We start from the raw sequence: 14,786 nt of genomic DNA, 5'->3' as shown, positions 1-14,786 counted from the left end.
TTCACATTCCCAATGCCCCTCCCCCAAGTCCCTCCTCCCTACCTTTTATCTTAGCCTGCTTGGCACACCTTCCTCATTCCTGAAGAAGGGCTTATGCCCGAAACATCGATTCTTCTGCTCCTTGGATGCTGCCTGACCTGCTGCACATTTCCAGCAATACATTTTTCAACTCTGATCTCCAGCATCTGCAGCCCTCACTTTCTCCTTAGATCTAAATTAGCCTTGTTCCAGGTATGCTTTGCAACAAATTCCCAGCCTTGGTCACCTTGTAACCATATCCTCACACTAACTATCAAGTCATATTCATTCATTTCTACTTGTATTGTCACCTTATCCATCTTGCTACAAATTCTGCAACAGTTCATCAAAATTTGTGATTTGTCCACGACATGGGACCTTCAATGATGCCGACTGTACATTTGAAGACTTATTACCTTCATTCTTCCAGTTCAGCGACTCTTCTGCCTCCTTTAATTTGGAGTCAATCCGTTTCACCTGGTCCTCTATGAGGGGGAATTCCACCCCTAGGACAGATGTTTGGACTTTGTTGTACCAGTTCGTCGTCAGGTCCAAGGTGGCTACATATTGTCGGTATGATTCTTTCATGGCGTAGATTTCAGCAGCAGCGTCAGGAATGTTTACTGTATGACGTGCCTCTAAGTATTTAACTTCTCGTAAGACTGAGACCAGCTGTAAATAACAGAACAACCAAGATGGAAGAAAAAGGTAATGCACCTGGTAATATTTTTTTCTTAGGCTTTTCTCTAGAGAATTGTGTTTATATTAAAAACAGCTTTATTCTTTATTTTCTACTTAAAACTAAGAAAGTCTGTAGTGTTAACCTCACTTTGTATGTTTTATGCTATACTATTACTACTGCAATGTTTAACTTTTAACTTTGTTCTTAAGTTTCTGTACCTAGGTACTTGAACCTAAGATGGTGCCTTCTGCGGTGATATTATACACTTCTCACTGTCCCGTTGTACTTGAGTGCACGTGACAATAAAAATCAAAATCAAAACTTGATAAAGGCCACATTGTCTTAAATCAATGCCAAATGATACACATTTCACATCAATCTGACATGACTTCTGGCCCTGATGCATATTGGAGATGAAGGCTGCTCATAATTCCATGCAGATTACTGCAGTCGTATTTTACATTGTCAGGCCTCCCATGCAGCAGTCAGGTCAGAGTCACATTTACCCTCTCCTACACTGACACAAGCTATCAACCGATATGGATATGAAAAACTGTCAAGAGAGTGGTACAGTGCAGCATGGCATTGCATAATAGCAGAACCTGGGTTTAAGCTTGGGAATTTAGTGGTGAGCTTGTCAGGTTTCAGATGTTTCATTGTTGGGAGGCTCTAAGTGATCATCACAGCTCAGCCTCCTTCCGATAAGGAAAGAAGAGAAATTTTTAAAATCTGCTTGCGACCCAATCCCTCAGTACTATCTGGAGAGTAAGAGCTTCCCTTCAGTGAATCCTGCAGCACAGTGTAACAGGTACGTGAAGTGGGCACAAAAATTTTAAAAAAGCATTTCTGCCCTGGAAGCATAGTGGCAGAGATAATATCTGTCTGCACATTTGTTTGAAAGTTTAAAACAGGGTAGCATGGCGAGCTAACTGGAAGAAGTATTGAGATGGCCACAGTGCCTCTTCGCCCCCACTGGAGATCCTTCAATAGGGAGGATTCCTAATACATCGAAGGAGGACATTATACGTGTTGAAGGTATGTACATTTACTGCATTCCTTCAAAAACAGCTGGCACCACTATCATCTGAGGCATTACTTTTAATTGCAACAATCCAGATGAGCTGTTTCTCTTGTTGTTTCTGTTCCCCCCAAAGGCCAGTAATTTCCTCGCTTTTCTGAGGTAGTGTACGTGACCTATCATGTGGGCCAAGTTCTACAGCTTAGATGCAGCCCTTGATGGATGCTTCTGCTGCTTATCGTTGTACCTGTGCCAAAGTTACCAACTCATCTGTTTCCTAAATCAGAGATACTGAAGCCCCCATTTGGTGCTCGAGACCAATGTTGTCCCTACTAAAGTCTCCACTCATTCTCTTAAGCTGCTGCAAACTGACCCACTTGTTGGTGCAATTGTTTCCTTCGACAAGACCGAGAGACCACCTGGCTGAAATCTATGAGATCCTGAGGGGACGTGGCAGGGCAGGAACTGAGAAACTAGTTCCTCTTGAGGGGGTGTTTGGAATGAGGGGCACAGTTTAAGCACAGAGAAGGATGGCTCGTCGATGAAATTCGCTTCCACAGAGATAAGTGGAAGTTGAGTTGTGGACAATATTCAAGAGTGAATTAGACGGATACTTGCCCAGTAAAGGAGTTATGGAAAACAGACAATAAAGTGCTTTTAAAGCCACAATGAAATCAACTCTGACCTTACTGAATGGGGGAAATCAGGCTGAGTGGGCCAAATGGTCTACTCACATTTCTTCTAGGCTTATTTTAGCCCCCAAATACATAAATGAAATGGAGAGGGGAAATAAGAAAGGAAAGAGCAGTTATAAAGAGGGGTCCTTGAGAAGGTGGGCAGGGAAGAATGGGGAAGAGTGAGAGAATGAGGAATTTGGAAAGGTAGAATGACATACTTAAAGAACACAAATGGAACATAAATAGCATAAATCCAAATAGTGAAAAAATGGATTGAGTGTAGGATGTGGCATTTAATCAGATTCTACACCACTTGAATGTTATTAATTCAGACATGATCTATTCATTAACTGTGACTCACTAATCCAGCCTACTGCTTCAAAAGGTGAACCTATTCCAGACTGAGGACAGTCATACACTTCCACTGATCAACAAAAAGCGAATAAAGTTATAAAAAACAAAGCATGGGGAAACTCAGCTGGTCTGGGAGCATCTGTAATGAGAGAAACAGAGTTTACATTTAAGTCCAAAAAGATATTGTTTGGAGTGAATAATGTTGTTTGCCAATGGGGTAAAAATAAAGAAAACATGTATTAATGAAAGTAATTTTAAGGATGCAATACAGTCTGGAGATTCAGACTAAAGATTAAGAATAAGGTTATCTGTAGCGCACTTAAAGGTACCAATGATTCTGCAGTGTTGCTAGCTAGACCATTAGTGCTATACGTGTGAAAAAGTGCAGCAATGGAAAAGCACAGCCAGTCAGGCAGCATCTGAGGAACAGGAGAGTCAACATTTCAAGCATAAGCTCTTCATCAGGATTCCTGATGAAGAGCTTATGTTCGAAACATCAACTCTCCTGCTCCTCAGATGCTGCCTGACTGGTTGTGCTTTTCCAGTGCCGCACCTTTTGACTCTCATCTGCAGTCCCCACTTTCTCCCTGTTAGTGCTATATGAGCAGAGTGAGGACAGTGAGGACTAAGACCATCCCACTGAGACTAAGACCGTTTTGCGAAGTCAGATTAATCTTTTTTAAATTACATCATTCGAAATGTTACTATTTTGAATCAGACCCCTTAAGACTCCAGAGATTTGACAGATCATATGATAGGTCGGACAGTTTGTTGAACTGATTGTTGTACTTATTGTGACCTTCACTCTTCCAATTGTCTAATGTCACATCGGTTCATAACTAAAGCACAAGCTTAAAGAAAAACAATAACTGCACAACAATCAATGTCACAGAGGAACAATAACCCTCCCTTCTCTAAAATATGGCTTTGTATTCAGATACATTCATAAAGCAGAGGACATCAGAAAACCTGCCACCTTAAGCTTCTGTTTCAATAAGCAATCCAGGTTTGGTATAGCTCAAGTGAAGTTGACATTGCAGCTTCTCTCCCCCCGAAAATTGTCTGAACACAAAACTTAAACCTCCCAAAGATCTGGTGTGCCATCACTATCCTCATATCATGCTTACTAAAACTGCCCATTGATTGCACAAGTCAGCAATGTGGTGATGTGGGGCCTTCTGTGACGGAAACTGGGGTTAAAATTTGAACATTTTGTTTTGTAAAAGACCTGCAGCAAACAGAAGAGACTTCTGGTTGTTTGTCTGGTCTAGCTTCAGATTCCTGATGAAAGGCTTTTGCCTGAAACGTCAAATTTTCCTGCTCCTCAGATGCTGCCCGAACTGCTGTGCTTTTCCAGCACCACTCTAATCTTGACTCTAGCTTCAGACTCAGCTCACTGAATTTAGTGTTTATCCATTGCACCACCTTATTGTTTCCAAACAGCATTTCTTATAACATTGTACATTGGAATGATTGCTGCAGCTCCATTAATGGCTGAGTATTCTACACACATAAATAAAAAGAAGACAACACAGGAAAATATCTGATGATTGCTGCACCCAAATGTAACAAATGACACATTCTACATAATTTACCTGAGGATCAAAGTTCACTGAGATCAGTTTTGTCTCTGGATCTCGTTTGAGGAGAGGTTGAGTGAGATTATATTGAGACTTTTCAGCAACTGTGGCAGACCATTCTAAATACAGCTTTGCTTCATACCTTAAAAAATTCAAAAGATTTCAACATGAGAGCAAGCAGACGTGGGAAGATAAATTTCTTAAGCTGGCATCTATTCAACAGATTCAGTATTAATACAAATAGCTCAAGAAACATTGAAAATTAGCCAACTAGTTTTAACAACTAATTATTCTATTTACTCAGCCATGTTAAATAAGCAGACAATAGATGTTCAATAACACTGTCACCAGGACAACTTATAGTTCAGACATTTGTTAGCTGTGGCTCAGTAAGTGGCCTTCTCACCTCTGAGTCGTTGTATCTGTCAAGTCCCACTCCAGTAGGGGAGCATTAAAGTCAAAGACACACAAATATAGACTGAGGGAGCACCACACCACTGTGCCTACTGTCTGTCAGACGAGACATATCTGCAATCTCAGGTGGATGCAAAAGATTCCATGACATGATGCAAAGAACAGAGGGAAAGTTCTACCTGGTGTCCTGCCCAATACTTAACACTCAAGCTGCATCACAAAAACAGATTATCTGCTGCATTGCTGTTATAAGGGCTTGCTGAGCAAATTGGTTGTTCCATTTTTATCTACTGTGACAGAGACCACACTGCCAAAGCATTTATTTGCTGTGGAGAGCTTTGTGATATCTTACACACATGAAGAGTAAGACATAAAGCCTTTCTTCGCTGGCCCAATAAAGCATCAAATCATTTTTTTTTCATGGTGTGTCAAATAAATTAAACATTAAAATCTAAACCAGATATCCAAGCAAGATTTCTGGTGTAGTAAGAACACCAACATGCATTTATATAGTGCCTTTAATGTAACAAAGCGTCCCAAGGTACTTCATGGCATGTTATAAAACAAAATATCACATAAAGCTAACATCAGGTCAAATGATCAAAAGCCTAATCAAAGAAGTCATGATTTGGAGACACCAGTGTTAAACTGCGGTGTACAAAGTTAAAAATCACACAACACCAGGTTATAGTCCAACAGGTTTATTTGGAAGCACTAGCTTTCGGAGCACAGCTTCTTCATCTGGTGATTTGGAGCAGTGCTCCGAAAGCTGGTGCTTCCAAACAAACCTGTTGGACTACAACCTGGTGTTGTGTGATTTTTAACTCTGATCAAAGAAGTAGGTTTAATTTTCTTAAAGGTGGAAGATGAAGTGGAGAGGTAGAAAGATATAAGGAGCGAATTTCACAGTTTAGTGCCTGGACTACTAAAGACACGAGACAATTGAAGACAGATCCATCAGTGGTGGAGCAATTATAACTGGGAATGCACTTGGGACCAGATTTAGAGAAGTAGAAAGCTTTAAGGGCTGTGGAGTTGGAGGAGATTATACAGATAGGAAGCAAAGCTGTGGAACATTTTGCAAACAACAATGGATACTTTAAAATCTACATTGGTTAGTAAAACAACCCAGTTATTTTTTAACCAGAAGTCCATATGTGAGAGCCCAGCCTGGAGTGCACTGGAAGAATTAAGAGGACAGGAAACAAAGGCAGGATGCAGGTTCCATAAGCTGAGATGGGACAAAAGTAAGCGATGATGTGTACATGGTAACTGTTGGCTCTAGTAGACGATTAGAGGCTCATTTGGATATCATATGTGACATCAACATTGTCAACAGACATAATTAATCTGTTGGTTACCAGGGAAATGGGAAGGAGTCAGCAGTTTGGGGATTGGAGTTTGGATGGGGGCAGGAACCAAACATATCTTTATAAAATGCCTGTGAATTTACTCTGCAGTGAATGTCAATGACACACTCCTGAGCCTGTAATTTAATGATGGGAATGCTTTAATCTCCTATCAACATGGAAGGTGGGAGCATCGAGTGTGGCCAGTTCTGAGGGGGTTGATGGCTGGCGACTGCTGGAAAGGGAAGTTTAATCCTTCAGCATGTAGAGTCCTTCATAATGAATTTATTTGGTATTGTGCAGTTCTTCCAAACAATACAACTTGAACATTGAACTTAAAGGTAGACTGGCCAAGTAAGCCCAGATCTGTACATCCTTGTTGATGCAGCAGTTGTAATGTCTGAAGTCTGCATATTCACATCACAGACGTGGTCACACATTTGCAAGCACTAAGAAATAAGTTATTAATATTGAGCCTGGAGATGCAGCCTGGACCGTGAGCTGGGATTGTGACCACTGATGCAGTGTCCTCATAGCAGCATGACAATGACTGTTTTGGTGCAGCCTGAGCATTGAAGTGCAGAAGTATCTTAAATTGGATTGGGAATGTGTCAAATGTTTCTTTGGGATTTGCCAATGTATCCATGTCGGTGGATGTGGATTGCATGTGAGTGATGCCCATAGAACATTTCCTGAGATGTTGGTGCCTGATGTCCAACATGAAGATCCTTTAAAGCAAGCAGTGAGCCAAATCCACCAGGAATGTGCTCTGATTGGATTTACATCCAGATCATTCAGCGCGTTCAGCCAAAGAGAAAGCTGAGTATTAATGAGGTGAGATGTGCTGCTAATTAAATTGTTAATAAGGAATAAACCCCTTAACTGTCAATCCCACGTTGCCTCGTGAGAAATTGTCTCAAATGTCCAGCTTAAAAGATGCAGAGAATTGTTCGCAGATTTCCAGTGGTTACATTCAGAGAGTCAAATTCATACAACACAGAAACAGTCCCTTCAACCCAACTCATCTGTGTTGATTCAGTTACCAAAACTGAACTGGTACCGTTTGCCTGCATTTGGCATTTATCCCTCTATACCTTCCCTATTCATGTACCTGTCCAAATGTCTTTTAAATGTTTCCTCTCCATACGTCCTTTAAATGTTGTAATTGTACTTGCTTCTAACACTTCTTCTGGCAGCTTGCTCCATATACACACCACCATCTGTGCAAAATAGTTGCCCCTCGGGTCTCTTTAAATCTTTCCCTTCTCACCTTAAACCTATGCCCACTAGATTTGGACTCAAGTGTTCTGGGGAAAAGACTTTGGCTATTCACCTTATCTATGCCCCTCATGATTTTGTTAGCATCTATAAAGTCTCCCTATATATTCTGCCACAAATCTCAACATAGACCCTGAAGCTGAAGCCCCTATAACGTTCTGCCCTTTGGTTTAATGCACACAACTGAAGTTAATGGCTGAAAGTCCTCTCGCCTCTTAGACAGTCTCTCGGGATCAAGGTTGACCTTTGTTTCACTCTGACTCAATGAGGTTTGAGATGGTTGGTGTATGATCTGCAGACTCTGCCATGTGTAGGACAGATGGTGCTTAAAGGTTCAGGTACATAAACGGTTTGCACATGCTCTCCAACAACTCTACTCCACCTCAGCACTTTCTTGACCAAGTCTAGTGATGTGGCCAGCTCTTTCATGATTGAACCATCTGTATTGCTGTCAATCACAAGTCAGGGTTTCCCATGAACTGACAGAGATGTTTGACCTCTTCAGGAATACTGTGAAATAATCCCAAAAGCTTTACTGCTGTTGGTCACACAGACTTCTTTTGCGACCAAGTTCCAAGTAGAAGAGTTATTTGAAGGGGGAGGGGGGTAGTTCTTGTGCCAGGTATATAAATAACATTTCCTGTCCAACAGAGCTGGCTTTGATAATTAGCATCTTGACACAGGGAAAGTTAGCTTGGGAGAGGATGCCGCTGTTGGAGTGTTTTTTTTGGATCCTACAAAGACATCTCTGGTGGTAGTTCTCCAGTTCTTCATAGTACCTGTTGCAGATTGGTCAAGTCTCTGAAGCACACAGAAACTGTCCAATGAATGATGCTTTTAGTCTTGAATGGCAAATAGTTGAATATCTACCGAGCATCAGTACAGTGTCGGTGTTCCAGCTCGCTGGAATGTGTGGGGATGAGAAAAAGACCACCCACAGATAATCTGGGAAAGGGAAAACAATACCAGAGTGGGAATAATTGTGAGCCAGCTAAGTCCAGGCAATGATGTCAGAACATCTGGAAACACAGATCATATGTAATAAAATTGATTTAAGTTTCAGGATGTCGATAGCCGTCCGAAGACGATATTCTTAGATTTTCTAAAGATGGCTGAATAGGTGTCAGACAGTGGATTTCTGAATATGATGGCACTCCTGTGGGATTATTCATCAAATTTTGGGTTGGTATGCAATAGTTTTCATGCACACATAAAGAATGTCTTCACTAATAGCAAGTTTTGTCTGTGTGGGGCTCAGTTACACATCAAACATCGAGGATTAATGTTGCATTTCCTCATCAATGTAAATGATCTGGATGAGGACATCAAGGGAATTGTCCATAGATCTGTGAATAATACAAAACCATGTGGGGAGCTATGACGTTAGAGCATGAAAACAGATTACAAGAACATTGAGCTTAAAGGGGGATGGGAGTTTATGTTGCAGATATAATTCAATATACAAAAATATGGCAATATGCCGTGGACAGAGTCAGTGCCAGGCTTGGATGCACCCTGTAGAATTGTAAGCTTAAGGCCATTAACCCAAAGAAAATCTTGTCACAGAGATACGCTGAACTTTGGAAAGAATTGCCGACTTCCGTAGTGAGTATTCGTTCACTGCACACACTGAAAACAAAGATGAATGAGTTGCCAACTTGGCCAATATCGCAGTTTGTTCATAAAATATGGGCATTGCCGACAGTTAAATGGCAACTTCATTGCTGTGGATCTGGACTGACATGTTGGCCAGACCAGGTAAGGATGACAGATTTCCTTCACTGTTAGTGCGCCAGAAGAATATTGATAACAATAGACTTGATTGCGTGGTTACCAGGAGATTCATTTGTTTTAAATTCCAGATGTTATTATGGAGTTCAAATTTCACCATCTTCCATGTTGGGATTCAAATGGATTTCCATAGAATATTAACCTGGGGTGTTGGATTATCAAGACATTGCACCACTATACCACAACCTTTGGCCCCTATCTCCCCTTCACTCCCACCCCTCTGCGAATTATCAGGGACAGGTATCACAGAAACTTTCTCTGGAATACATTTGATTGCGTTTGTGGGTCAGAGAAGAATTTTTCGTGACTTTTTGCACATTGTAATTGCCTGATATTTGATGTGGCAAAGCAAGGAGGTTGCTGGTTGTTTTGACAGTGGTGGGCAGTGGAGTGAGACTTGTGGGTGCACCATTTTCTTCCTGCCTTTTTCATGTATTTCCTTGATAATAGAGGGATTGAGGATTTGGGCTCCCATCCATCATCACAGCAACAGCAAGATCGCTGTCCTGTAGAAATATTCATTTTGGAAAATAAAATCTAAAATTCATGGAAGTGCAAAAATATATTGAGTGCATTGATGTCATAGGGTTCTGATTTTAAAATAAGCTAAATGGTTAAAACTGAAAAATATATATGTTGAGCATGAATAGCAGGCCTGTCAGAATCAGTAAAGAGAAAATACAGATCATGGAGTTTTGTGTGGTCATCCATCAACAGAATTCAGATTTAAAAGTGCACTGAAAAAAATTAAAATCAAAACATAAGATCTTCTGAAAACTATTTAAACTAGGATTTTTTTTGATGAGTGAGATTAACTATTATCTCTTCCAAAAGACATATGAAATGTATTCTGAATACAGAGCACGTTTGTGGTAACCACGTGAAGTGAACATAAAGATACTATTATGAATCAGAGTCGCGAGTGTGGCGCTGGAAAAGCACAGCAGGTCAGGCAGCATCCAAGGAGCAGGAGAATTGACGCTTCGGGCATAAGCCCTTCATCAGGAATCGGGCTTATGCCCGAAACATCGATTCTCCTGCTCCCCAGATGCAGCCTGACTTGCTATGCTTTTCCAACACCCCACTCTCGACTCTGATCTCCAGCATCTGCAGTCCTCACTTTCTCCTACTATTATAAATCAAGCAAATCTAAGTTTGTGTGTGGCCGATGCTTTTTAGGGGTGTTGATGTAGTTGACTAAACTCTTTCAAATTAGACAAATTCTTCTGCTGAATAGCAGACTTGTAGAATTTGTTAATTACAATGTAATTTTTTTTTACAATATGCATGGTAATATCTTCAAGCCAAAGACCTCTGCTTGGGAAATCCAGTCATCTGGAAATGTTTTGAACTGAACCAAGCAACTCTCAACATGATTTTATCACTCTGCATTGAGACCATAAATACAATAACTGGCCAATTAAAATAATTCCTATTACTTCTATGCAACGCTCTATCAGAGATTTAAGCTTCAGGTAAATGTTTGTATCTACAATGGTATCTCATTCACACACTTGTGATTAAGCATCCTAATGTTACTTTGCAATCCAGAAACAACTCAGTCTGAACTATCATAAACTGGAGTTGTTGTAGCGCATGGTTAGTGGCTGGAATATGTGCTGTAGCATTCTGTAAAGGGATGACACGAGAGTGATTAAAAGTCATGGTTCTGAACGTGTGACTTGCCAGCAAAACATTGATCATTTTCACACCACCAGTGCTGCAGAATACCAAGAAAATACCCAGTTGGAAAATAAAAAAAAGTTCAATAAAAATACTGTATAGAGGTATTTGAAAAAAAACAGGACAAAGAAAGTAATGTGGTTTTAGAGAGCCATCTAATGTTCACAAAATAAAAGTTCAGCCATTACATAAAAAATCAGCCCTTGAATGCAGCCCGTAATATAAGTCAGGCGTTACACAACTAGTAGAATTTGGGCAGATTCGAAATTATTTCTGGATCCAAATTATTTCTGAAGTCTCGATATAAGGGATCATTCAAGTTAGGTACAGATGAGGAAAACTACTCCACCCAGAAAAGTATGAAGAATTGCAGTCATGGATTTTATTTGTTTCTTAAATCATCCCATAATGTTTGGCTCTATTATTCTCTTCGGAACCCCTTTCACCATGTTGCTCAATCCCTAGAAAAAAAGAGTTTACAGTTTTTTTTTTACATAAAACCATTGTGCCAATACCATCTTCTGTATGCAACAGGACTCCCCAATGCATCTCCTTTGGCTGGCTCAAAAACTATTCGTTGCCAGTGTATAAGCGGCTGAACACTCAGTATCGAGTCAAGGCTATTAAATTGCTAAGCACAGTAGACCATATCCATTTCCTTAATCACTGCTAATTGAATAGTGTCAAAATCAGAAAGCAAATAAAGTCAAAGCTGAACGTTGTAATCATACTCCTACAGAAATTATACACTACAGATTAGAAATAATTCAACTAAGTTAGAGACGAAGGCATCAGTTTACCATGTTGATCTCCCAGAGATAATCATTTTTTTTATGCTTTCATGGGCTGTGAGTGTTGCTGGAAAGGCCAACATTTGTTGTTCAATCCTAATTGCTCTGGAATTGAGTGGTTTGCCGAAGCATTTCAAAGGACTTGATTTGATTTGAATTATTGTTGTTGTCGCATGTATTTTGTTACAAATACAGTGAAAAGTGTTGGATAGTGTGGCCACTTTCCAGCACCATCTTGAAACACAGAAAATAAACCAAAATGTATGAAGTAAAGGCACAAAATAAAGAAATGTTCAACTCACAGTTAAAAGTCAATCCTTTGTTATGGGCCTGAATTAACAATTGGACCAGAACAGGTAAGGATGGCAGATTTCATTCCCTCAAGGACATCAGGGAACTTTTTAATAATCTCCTGAGGAGGAGTTTGAACCTGTGTCACCAAAGCATTGGCCTGGGTCTCAGGGTTACTTGTTCAAAGACAATACCCATTCCTCCACCATTTCTATAAACAATTCCATGCTTAGGAAGTACATGTTTGCATCATGTTTAAATAAGGTTGAAATAATGGAGTGTATTTTTCCTGTTTCTGTCATCATATTCTTGCATCAAAGTGGAGGTGGTGGTGCGTCATAGTTCACTCAGGGACTCTGTGTTGCTATGGCAACATGCATTTTTGCATATGCACATTGCAGTCTGGAACTGCGCATTGCAATGGTAGAGGGTCCAACATTTATTCCATAACACGGCTTACCAGGAAGTTCTCCCACTCCTACAACCTGCCATTAGCAGCTGTGGGAAGAATTTACTCAGTCTGATATTCAGTCTGTTTGGCTGCACACCTTCCTTGGCTATCAAGTCCTTGAGTCGGTCTTGAGTTTCAGCGACATGGACAGGGACAGGGACACTCACAATTAGATTACAATAACACTTCCAACAGAAAGTATCACACAATAAAATAGAGACAACTCAGAAAAGAACTTGTGTTGCAAATACAATTGACAAAAGATTTTGTTGTTCTGATAAACTCCTGCATAATTATCAGTCTCACAAACTCTGGTTATAAGACATAATTGCATAGAGATGGATCAACTATCCAAGTCATCCAACTAGAACATAACCATAAGCAATTCTTCCAGTTCAATAAATCTTCACAGCTTACATGTTATAAAATTGCTTCAATGCACAGAGGAATATTTTTGGAGAACTACCTGATACTAAACAAAGACTATTACTTACATATCTAGGAGTTCCATCATTTCTTCATATTTCCGAATCATTTGTTTGCCTTCAGAACAGTCCATGCACCTGCAGGAATTCATTTACATGTTTCCAATATTTACAAGTGTAGCTAAATTTTCACCTTGCATGCCCAGATTCAATAATAACAAATACAAGAAAAACTTAAAAAGGTTTGAAGAGATGTATGAGGATGTTAACCATTGCCATTCAATCCGCTGTTTCTGTATTTGATATTTACAAACCAGGGGTCAAAGTCAATTAAATGCAGGTATCTTGTGCAAGTCCATTTTTCATAGTATCATCAATAAGAGGGTAAACTCTCAACCAACCTTATTCTGATTCAGTTTGCCACCAGGACAGAGATGAGGGGAAATGGTTTTTATACATTATGAAGCATTCCGTTGTTCAGAAACTTCTCAAAGTACTTTACATCCAAAGAATAATGCTTTGAAATGCAATGACTCATTATAAAGGCAAATATTGCAGCCATTTTGTGCACAGTAAGATACCCTGAACATCGTTTAACTGCATAATGTTAAAGCACAAAGCAGTTACACAGCCTGTAATGCCTCTCAAAACGATCTATAGTTGCTTTCATTCGCAGTGCCCTTTTTCTTGTTCAAAAAAAATTATTTTATTCACTACTGCAAGATGTTACCCATCATCCTTCTGTGAACCTCTGACAAGGTTGCAGAGCTGGGACAGTATTGTAACTCCCAAGGGGGCACATCCCCTGAGCTATTTCAGTCCCCAGTGCCTGTCCAACCCAAAAAAAAACTGAAACGAAACAAAGAACTGCAGATGCTGAAGCTCTGAAATAAAAACAGAAATTAACTCAGCAGGTCTGGCACTCTGTGGGAGAGGAAGCAGAGTCAATACTTTGAGTCCAGTGACCCTTCTTTGTTTCCAGAACTTTCTGTTTTGAAGCGAAACATCTTCCTGGGCCAGTTATTCTTTAAAAAGGGAAAATGACATTTGGTCAGATATAGAAAAAAAAATAACTCGCGCAGCATTTCCTCAGAATGACGCTCACTGTACAAGGCTGAATACGTACGGGTGTGAGATACTCTTGAAGCAATTAAATGGCACCTGAATCCGTTCTCTTAATTCCAGTGCCCAGCGCAATCCACCCCCTACAGCTGGCATGTTCTTGTTCGTAGGCGGGAATCCTACAAAACACACAACACGGTCCCGATCAGCAAAGGCAATAATCAGATACTTTTTTTTTAGGAAGATGCAGCTTGATAGTACTTAAGAAAGGAAGAAAATAATTCCCTCAACATGGCAATGTTCATCAATCGTGTGTTGTGGGAATATTCTCTTTAGGTAAAGTGTTTCTACATGCATCATTCACAGCCAAGAGGCTTCACATAGAATCAAAATATAGGTTGTGTTTGAAGTGAAAAGGCAATACCATTCTTGGTTTATCGTTTGCTTTCAGCCAATGCTCCCTGAATAATGATGAGATTCTGGTCTGGAGTATCTGTGTGCTGTGAGTGTCTGTGAGTGACTCGATGTATCTTATCTCTAAGCAAGACTCCTTCTGTACTGTGACACTGCTTTACTTACACCCGTACATTGTAAGTTATCAAATTCTGCTTTCTTAGTGTAGCATCCAAAACCTCTCTCTTCACACACACATTCTAGACTAGGGTCTTCTCTCTTCTGCATGTAGTGTCATGTGACCAGTTACAGCATCCTGATTTATATGAATTTTATCTTACCACAATACAATGAGAAAAACAAGCTCAAACCAGACAGAAATTTCAACCAGTCTACACTTATCGCAATTGATTACAATCAAAATTGCTGATAACTGTAACCGGAAGCTGTTGTATAGGTAATAGTTCTGAAGAGGTTAATACTCATTCTATAGAAGTCATACCATCTGTGGATTGAGACAGAAAGCTTT

General features: G+C 40.0%; 1 protein-coding gene across 1 annotated transcript in view; it reads right to left on the bottom strand.

Annotated features, from left to right (window-relative positions):
- Positions 1–14,786, bottom strand: part of LOC122562034 (dynein axonemal heavy chain 9-like) — a 508,505-nt gene that overhangs the window by 431,906 nt on the left and 61,813 nt on the right. The window contains exons 10-13 of the mRNA XM_043714478.1: positions 13,929–14,043; positions 12,872–12,940; positions 4,345–4,471; positions 435–690 (exon numbers count right to left, since the gene is read on the bottom strand). Of these exons, the coding sequence (XP_043570413.1) occupies positions 435–690; positions 4,345–4,471; positions 12,872–12,940; positions 13,929–14,043 (567 nt within the window). The remainder of the gene's footprint in view (positions 1–434; positions 691–4,344; positions 4,472–12,871; positions 12,941–13,928; positions 14,044–14,786) is intronic.

Source organism: Chiloscyllium plagiosum, chromosome 24, assembly GCF_004010195.1.
Source record: "Chiloscyllium plagiosum isolate BGI_BamShark_2017 chromosome 24, ASM401019v2, whole genome shotgun sequence".
In the NCBI taxonomy this organism is placed as follows: domain Eukaryota; kingdom Metazoa; phylum Chordata; class Chondrichthyes; order Orectolobiformes; family Hemiscylliidae; genus Chiloscyllium; species Chiloscyllium plagiosum.
This window is presented reverse-complemented; position numbering and strand designations above follow the sequence as displayed.